Raw genomic sequence first — 8,745 nt, 5'->3', positions numbered from 1 at the left:
TTAATAAACCAACACTTTATTTAAGACACACTGATATCATACAGTTCCTGGATGCAGCTCTTTTGACGAAATGCTTTTCACATACAACCTCCATGGTTGCTCAATGACAATCCTGTATAACAATATGGATACTGTAACACTAAAGTACTTCAATGTGCATATGAACCCATGCACCAGAACAAAGGAAGAGATATGTACAGATAATTCCAAATATTTCAAAAGTCTTGTCAGCATGAATAAATAATGTCAGTTTGTTTCCAGTTGTAATCCTCGACACAATATTTACTCCCTAGACAACTACTTCACCTGACAGCTCTCACTTTCTAGACAAACTGTGTGTGAGCGATGATGAACACAGTAACGCTGAAAGGTCAAAGCCTTGACATCAATCTATTCAATGTATCTACTTAACAGTGAAACATATTACAGTAATAGAGAAAACCCAACTCGGCAAAATTCAAGTTCTCCTTTTTTCTCAGCAGACAATATGAACACAGTATCAATGCTTCACAGTTTACACGAAGGCCCAGACTGGTGAGGAAAATGAACTAAAATCCCACTGATGTATAAAATACAGCGTTGGAGATCGGTAACTCAGATGGCGACACAGTCATAGCTAATTTTGCAAGCAGGCACCTTGCCACCTGTACACACTATTTCCAATAAACATGACACTACTAAACTAACAGAGCCAGTAGAGCAGCAGGGAAAGATGCTGCACTCTGGTCAGGCCTTGAATCTCACTGTAGCAAACAGCATAATAAAAAACATTACATTCAAGACTTCATAAAAGGCTACGACCGTGTCCTGATGTGGCGTTGTGGCAGAGAAAGATGAGGTCAGAACTTCAGCTCCATACAGAGACTGAGACATTGTTAAAAGAAAAAAATGTGTGTTTCTTTTTAATGAACTAAATAGTATATGTGACAAATAAGTCTGTATCAATGTGAAATGCTACACTTTTCGTGGGCGTCCTTTTGCGCCAAACAGAATATTAGAGGACGGATAATGGCATGAAATCAGTATTTTTGTCTGAACATTTTCAGAAATATTTTTTAAAAATAGAGGAGTGGTTTATAAATTTGCAAGAGTACATGCACTGATTTAAATTTCAATTATTGTGAGTAAGCCTTGGTTGATGAGCAGATTGAAAACCTGTTTTAGATGATCAGAAGTGGAATGCTTAGCTACACTCCTACTGCTTTAATTCATTGTGTCAAGTCTCTCTAATATACCGTTTCTAGTACACAATTACCAAAAATTTGAAGACCTTCCTCATGTCATATTTAAAAATATACATCTCTACATTCAAATTACAAACAGTAAAATAGTTTCTCCTTGCTCTTTTCTTGCCCAGAGCAAATGTCAAGCCTTTACAGATCATCCACAACAAAAGTAACATTACCTGCTTCATTAAAAATATCTCCCGTTTTTAATACAGATGAAATCTTTGGAACAGTGTTCCTTTGTTTCAGAGAAATCCAAAACTGTTGTTTTCTTTTTCTGTACTACTGACTGGCTCCTGTACATGTGCAAATTAAGCTCTCTGTATCAACAGTAAAATGGGCCAGCCCTTCGTGGTTCCCTTTTTAGGTTGGGCTAACCTCACTTCCCTTTTCACAACAGGTCAGCACACATAAGGCCATTCAGACAAGTCAATAAGTTATAGTGCTTATCATCACAGATGGACAACTTTGAAACAGCACTGCGACATGCCGAGAAAATACACATACAGTACATGAAGACAAATATGTTCCCTCACAATGAAATGTGACAATGTGGAGTGCAACTAGAATACTGAACACCTTAATTAAAGATGAGCCAGAGATTCGACAAAAACGAGCAACAAGGCATACAACATTTTTAAAAACAATCTGCTTAAAATTTAAAGTAAAATATTTCAAAACCTCTTGACAGTTTCTTAAACAAAGCCTGTTGTCTTGCAAACCTTCATATTCACAAATACTTACTGACCATAAAACTCATTGTCTATTATTTCATGTGCTCTGTAAAGCATTGACTGCAACCTCACTTTCAGTCAACTAGGCACCAACATCATGCAATAGAAAGCAGGCTCCTGGAACTTTCTCAAAATCAATAGAAGGCATTTAAATTGACAAGTGTGCATTTGAGCATTACAGAGCGCAACCACCAACAAACTTTGATCAGTTTGCAGCAAGCTCTGCCCCCAAAAACTGTATTTAAATAAAGATGCCATGATACATTACAAAGTTTTCGTTTCAAAGTTATATCACAAATAATAATGTCACAATATTTCTGATTTATAGTTAAGTTGTTTTTATATTTTTGTCTACTTTTGCTCATCATTAACAGGTGTCTTAATTCTAGATGACACTATACTGTACACCTTAAAACATTTACCTGATAATACACATTCCACATACCTGTCAAGTATTTATACTGTACGATACATAAGTAATTTATGTACTATTTTTGAGACAGACTACAGAGAATTGTCCTATATTTTAGCTAGATTTTAAGAGACCAATTACTTTCTAAAATGTTCCTACATATGCTATAAATAATACAGCTCACAAAGGAGCTTAGCTCCGGTGAGTCATAAATACAGCAGAAGGCTTTTCTTTTATCAGTGACTATGTTTTTATAGTCACTGATAAAATATTAAATTTCCCTTTATTAATGTACATACATTTTATTTCTGCTGCATAGTACTGTATAGTCATTATTGTGGTTCGTGTAAAGAGGATAGTTTTGCTTGATCTGGATTGTCTCAACTAACATACTAAAATTTGCAGGGTGGAGCTTTGCAGGATACCTAGAGTTTAGATTTATGATCTACTCATTTTATCTAGTCTTGTGTGCATTACCCCCTACTTTGATTTATTGATCCTTCGATAGCTGCTTGCTCTGTCGATATTTACTGGATCATGGGGTCATCGTTGGGAGAGGACAGAGTTGGGACACTAACAAACGGCTGGGTTTTGTCCTCACAGTGGGCTGCAGCTCTGTTGGACACAGTAGTGAAGGACAGGTGGTCGTGCTCCAAGATGGCCAGACGGTCGTGCGGCTTCTCCTTCTTCAGGTAGAACATCTTCCTCAGCTGCTTCAGTTGCTGCAGCTCACAGAAGGTCTCCAGCACCACCAGCATGACTATCAGACCCAAGATTAGGTAGACTGACAAGAGAGACAGAGAGAGAGTGAGTAATGTGTAGTTTGATTAAATGCTGAAAACAAACCATAAGCATGCATTTTCTATAACCCTCACAAGAAACCAGGCTTATAGAATTATTATTGTCACAAAACCTGTTGTTTTTATGCACAGACACAAGAGGGCAGTGGATAGCTAACTATGAATGGTGAGAAAGGAGGAGAACATTTTCGGACAATGTTGGAAATCCCCCATTCAGATGTAAATGCTTGTTACTCAGGACCAGCAGTAAGATCTTGCACTGCCCTGACAAACAAAACTAAAAAAACCTCTTTGTGAAACTACCCCAAACTCCCCTAAAAACCAAGGTGTGTCTAGACCGGTAAAGTGCAATACTACTACTGTATTAGCACTACTACTACTACTTGCATAAATAGTGGTAGCATTACAGCACTATCAGAGGCATGTTGAGCCTGTAGTCTGTGATACAAATGTGAGTTTACACTCCAGTAAATGACACAAACTGATGATTATTTGTGGCAGACCGTGCTTAGATCTTCTCTTTATATGCTCCAAATGTTATTACATTGCGTGTAATTTCTCACAGAGGAAGTTGTACAAATGTACGGGGTGCCATTTGTGCACAAAAACACACTCTGTCATAGTCCTCTCTCCTCCTACAGGCTGACACATTGTGCCTACTGAATGACGTCTCTCTGGGTGATACGTACCGCCCACCCCTATCACAAGTACAGGTTACAGTTCATTCAAGTAGTACGCGACATTTACGCACACCAACAGCTTCTCAAAACTCCATGGGTTCAAATTGGGTTTGACTGTTATCAAGTCACCATTAGTCCTGGCAGTGCAGCTGACAGAAAGCTGCACAGGTCACCCAGAAGAATCAATCAATGCCTTTTTCTGCTCTCAACGGCCCAATTTTTCTCCTGCACTGCACTACACTGCATTTTTTACACTTTGTGGCACAAGATTTGATTTTGTAGGATATTTTCTGCTGGATTGCTTTATACTTTATATAAGGTAGAGAGAGCTGTTCTTCCAATACAAACAAACCAAGTCTTAACATCCTCCTTGAAACAGGAAGCAATAAAGATAACGAGAAATGTGAGAACAGCACTACTGCCTGCAAGTCGCAGCTTTTATCATCTCTTCTGGTTACAGTGATTAAACCACCAGTATCACATGTAGTCAGGAAATCATAAATGCTGTTTACAGTGCAACACATATTACCATTAAAAACACAGGATGAAAACAGACGGTAAAGCAGCACTCACCGGTGATGCCCACTTTGTAGAGCTCCCTGAACCTCTGATTAGCAGCTTCTCCAGGTACATAATCTCCCAGGCCGATGGTGCTGAGCGAAATGAAACAGAAGTAGAAGGACTCCAGGAAGTTCCAGTTCTCCTCCAGGGATGAGAAGATGGCGGCAGGGATGAGGAAGAAGCAAGAGACGGCCAACATAGCGAGTAGAGTGGCATGAACAATGGCCACCAGAGGTTTGGACAGGCCCCAGCGCGTATGGATGTACATGATCGGCCTCCGTGTGCTGAACACCATGATCCTTTGCACCACAGCAGTGAGGAAAAGGAGGGTGAAGGGGATGCCAATCACAGAGTAGATAATGCAGAAGGCCTTGCCACCATCCGACAGTGGTGCCGTATGACCATATCCTGTAGGCAAACACACATACCAGAAAATATTTTGATTACAGGCATGAAAGCTGCTGTGGGAGCCATTTCCATGGAGGTACAACACTTTTCTATTGAACTTTTCAACCATCTAATCACACTGTCACATCTTCTGCGTATTCACTGCAAAATCTCATGTAGTACTGTTTGAACAATAAACAGTATGAGAAAGAAATAGATTCAGATCTGAAATTGTACACATATGATTTAGTTTTTGAAACACTCAATCGTAGGTGTACAATTTTATTAAACTCAAACTTTTGACTTTCATTTAATGTTTACATGCTGTACCAGGACTCAGTAAATGAAGAAGATTGCATCACAATCATGATTGTAAGCACGTAAGTACTTACTTACTAATTTAGAGCAGCAACAGGCATTTTCCACTATTTTCTGACACTTTATAGACAAAAAAAGATTAATCAATTAATCGAGAGAGTAATCAGCAGATTAACTGATAATGAAAGTAATTGTTGGTTGCAGCCCTTCTGTAATTCATGACTCTTCTGAACCTACTTTGCTCCATTATGTTTGCGCAAATTCTAATCCATTAGTCAATTCACATATATAATATAGACTATATTACTATACAATAACAGAAGCCATGTATATATTATTTTATACAAGGTATGTTGGCTAAACGTAAGTGCTCTTTATAGCACTGTCCTTTTAACAAATACACTGTGAACTATTATAACATATGGAGTCATTAATTAAACGGAAGAGTCATTAAACAGATGAGCAGACAATAAGCATGCTCAATTAAAGCGGTTTTTCTTAAGGATGAGTAGAACAGTTTTTACATTATTGCACGTTGATATGAATGTGGTATTGCTGTTAAAACCTCACATGTTCTAGTTCAGAGAAGTGAACGTAACAAGAGTGTTAAAAATACCACAGCCCTCTAACATGAGCGTGCAAATGAGGAAATTATGTTTGTCTGTGATATACGTCTTTAAAACCACCCAAGAAATGTATTTTCACCATCTGCTAGGTATTTGGTAAAAGCAATGCTTCTGTTAGGAATAAGATCAATGTTTTGCTACACACTGACTCCCACCCCTTTTTCTTTGAGTGAGAATTTAATTAATTGTGTCGAGTTGTGTATTTCGCAACCAATCTGCAGTTACTGCTAAGAAATGGTGATAAAAAATAACCAACTATAATCAAGAGCAGGCGTTTATTTTATCATTATTAGTATTGAGGATCAAAATGATTCTGGAAATGCCACTGAGATAAATAAAAATAGTTTGAGTCTAAAATAAGCCAAACCTATAACAAAGACTCAGGGCTCTGTCTGATCTAGATGTCTCTGTTTAGCAATCAACACAGTTATGTTGAGACAAAAACAAGACACAAAGAGCTTCCTGCAGTCAGACAGCTAGATCTGTACATGCTATCTGCATAATTATGTATGTTGAAACCTCAAAGATAATTACTGCCGTGTGGTCAGACTAAAGTTCTTCACGTAGTCTGACTGACAACCATCTGCAAACCATGTACTTTTGTGCACTGCTTAGGTAACACAAGACAACAACCTCTGCTCTCATTGGCGTGCAAGTCCCATTGCCTTAAAACAAACTAAACAAAGCAATTTGTTCAAAGGATTTGCCTAAACATATTAGACTAAGGTGACGAGAATGTCAAAGTCAAATTGGGGATAAACTTGCTTACGTCTGGAAAAAAACAGATGCAGATTACAGAAATGTCATCATAACCAATAGATGTGCTGGCAGAAAAAGAAATGTTCACTGTGCTCATAAATATAAGACAAGAAAGCATACAGCTGTAGCTTTTGTACACAAACAACCAAAGATAACCCACTTTATTCATTTGAAGATGATACAAACAGGTTTATAGTCTGATCCTGGGATAAGCAGTGCTGTATAGAATATAGTAATAGTGAAAGAGGGGACATTAGATGGGCTTTTACTGAACATGCACCACATTACCACATCACCACCAATTATTACATTGTGAAATGCACCACAACCTGCCTATTTACAGTGAAGCAGGCCATGTTTGTGTGGCCTAGTGGTAACCTGCAAGTCAGAGGAAATGGTGTTTTGCAAACATGATGAAATGCAGACACAAGTAAGTCAAAAATTGGATCCCAATAAGCACAAAGACGGTTTAGAATATGTAGCCTAGACTCCAACCTGCAGCATCACCTGCACTGTCCAGTCTAACCCTTCAAGCAGCAACGACTCACCTGTGGTGGACAGCACGGTGCTCGCAAAAAACAGCGCAGAGGTGAAATCCCAGTTCCAGTTAGCTGAGACGTTATTGAGGATGGAAACCCCATAATTACTGGCATCAAGGGCTTTCTTTAGAAACCGCTCCAGACGCTCCTCGGATAGACATTCATTCTCCTGGAGGAACTGTTTTTTCATGGCCCTCAGGTCCTGGCGCAGGAGGTCTTCATAGGGCAGCTCGACCGAAGAAAAGACTACAGCGCCGAATATAAGATAAAGTAAATACCCCAAGACTAGTGATACAAAATACCACGTCGATTTGTGACTCTGTATCAAGCGCACACACGAATTGCTGGCTAGAGACTGAAGCATTTTTGAAGAGATAGCCTATACCACCGCAGGTTTAAATAAATATGATAACCCTGTAAACTAACCTTATCAATTTAACCGCCTGACGTGGTTTATCGCCGAAATATATCCCACACGGAGGGATGTTGATAAAGACAAAGCAGAAATGAGGATACACTACCCCCTCCGCGAAACCTGCTGTAGCACTTGAGGCGTTCAGGTGCTGTCGTATTTCACCATGACAAGAGTAGCCTTGTTAGGCTGGGAATAATCCGTGATAGTCCAATTGTGAAGCTGTGGTGTGAAATTGTTTGTATGCAGATAAAAGGGACCTAGTACTAGATGCAAGATAACGTTACAAAAGTAATTCAATTTTAATTCACTGGAGCGAATGCAACCCTGCTTTAAGTGCTCTTCTTTTGTCGCTATATCAGGCTACAAAGTAGTGCACTGAGACTTCATTACTAAAAATGACACAGGATATAAGTACACTATTTGTTTCAGCCTTCTGGATGCATTTTTGATGCTATTTCCGATCAAAAACATGAATGCGAAAAATCCCTGAATCTGTAGTACCCGTATTTCCGAGCTTCCGGTGTTACCTGAAGGCAGCAAGTGATGTGGCGGTGACAAGGGCCATGTGACGTAAGAGCTTCCCTTTCTCTCCTCCCAGGTAGACGGTTCAGACGTCTTTCGGTTTCAATAGCTTAGAAAGCATCGAAAAACGTCAGAGAGCTTTTGTTACTGTCTCCCTCCCTGTTAGTCTGTCGCCATAGAAGGTAATAAAATGAGGAAGTAGAAACGTCCCGATATAACTGTAAATCAGATACATTTGGGGAGTGGAGACAGGTTTAGTCGTGGTTTTGGGAGAACTGGCTCATCAAGCTGCAGATGAAAGACATTAAAACTAATAATTTAAATAGGGCTGCTCTTGTGGGGATTTTTTTTATAGTGTTCGTGGTCACAACAAATTAGCAGCATAAATTATGACAGATGTTCTGATGTGTTATTAACACCATAAAGTGCATGTATATATATACATATATATGTATATATATGTATATATATACATACATACATGTGTGTGTGTGTGTGTGTGTGTGTGTGTGTGTGTGTGTGTGTGTGTGTATATATATACATATATATACACACATACATACATACATACATACACACACACACACACACACACACATATATATATATATATATGTATATACACACACACACACAGTATGACTGACTTATTATTTAAAAATATCAAGACGACAGGATGGACACATTTGTTCAACTTTTAAAATGAGTACATTTTCAAACTATTTGAAACTAATCATTTCCCCCCATGCTTATTCATTTTAGAATT

General features: G+C 38.7%; 1 protein-coding gene across 1 annotated transcript; it reads right to left on the bottom strand.

The window, feature by feature from the left end:
* Positions 1 to 7,672, bottom strand: kcnk1b (potassium channel, subfamily K, member 1b). The gene is made up of 3 exons (XM_044373452.1): positions 7,052 to 7,672; positions 4,426 to 4,821; positions 1 to 3,156 (listed from the first exon to the last, which is right to left on the bottom strand). The coding sequence occupies exons 1-3, from the start codon at positions 7,404 to 7,406 to the stop codon at positions 2,900 to 2,902; spliced, it is 1,008 nt and encodes a 335-aa protein (XP_044229387.1). The 5' UTR covers positions 7,407 to 7,672; the 3' UTR covers positions 1 to 2,899.
* Positions 7,673 to 8,745: the final 1,073 nt, after the last annotated feature.

This window comes from Thunnus albacares, chromosome 14 (genome assembly GCF_914725855.1).
Source record: "Thunnus albacares chromosome 14, fThuAlb1.1, whole genome shotgun sequence".
Classification (NCBI taxonomy): domain Eukaryota; kingdom Metazoa; phylum Chordata; class Actinopteri; order Scombriformes; family Scombridae; genus Thunnus; species Thunnus albacares.
The sequence above is the reverse complement of the archived record's forward strand: the minus strand, read 5'-3'. Positions and strand labels throughout refer to the sequence as shown.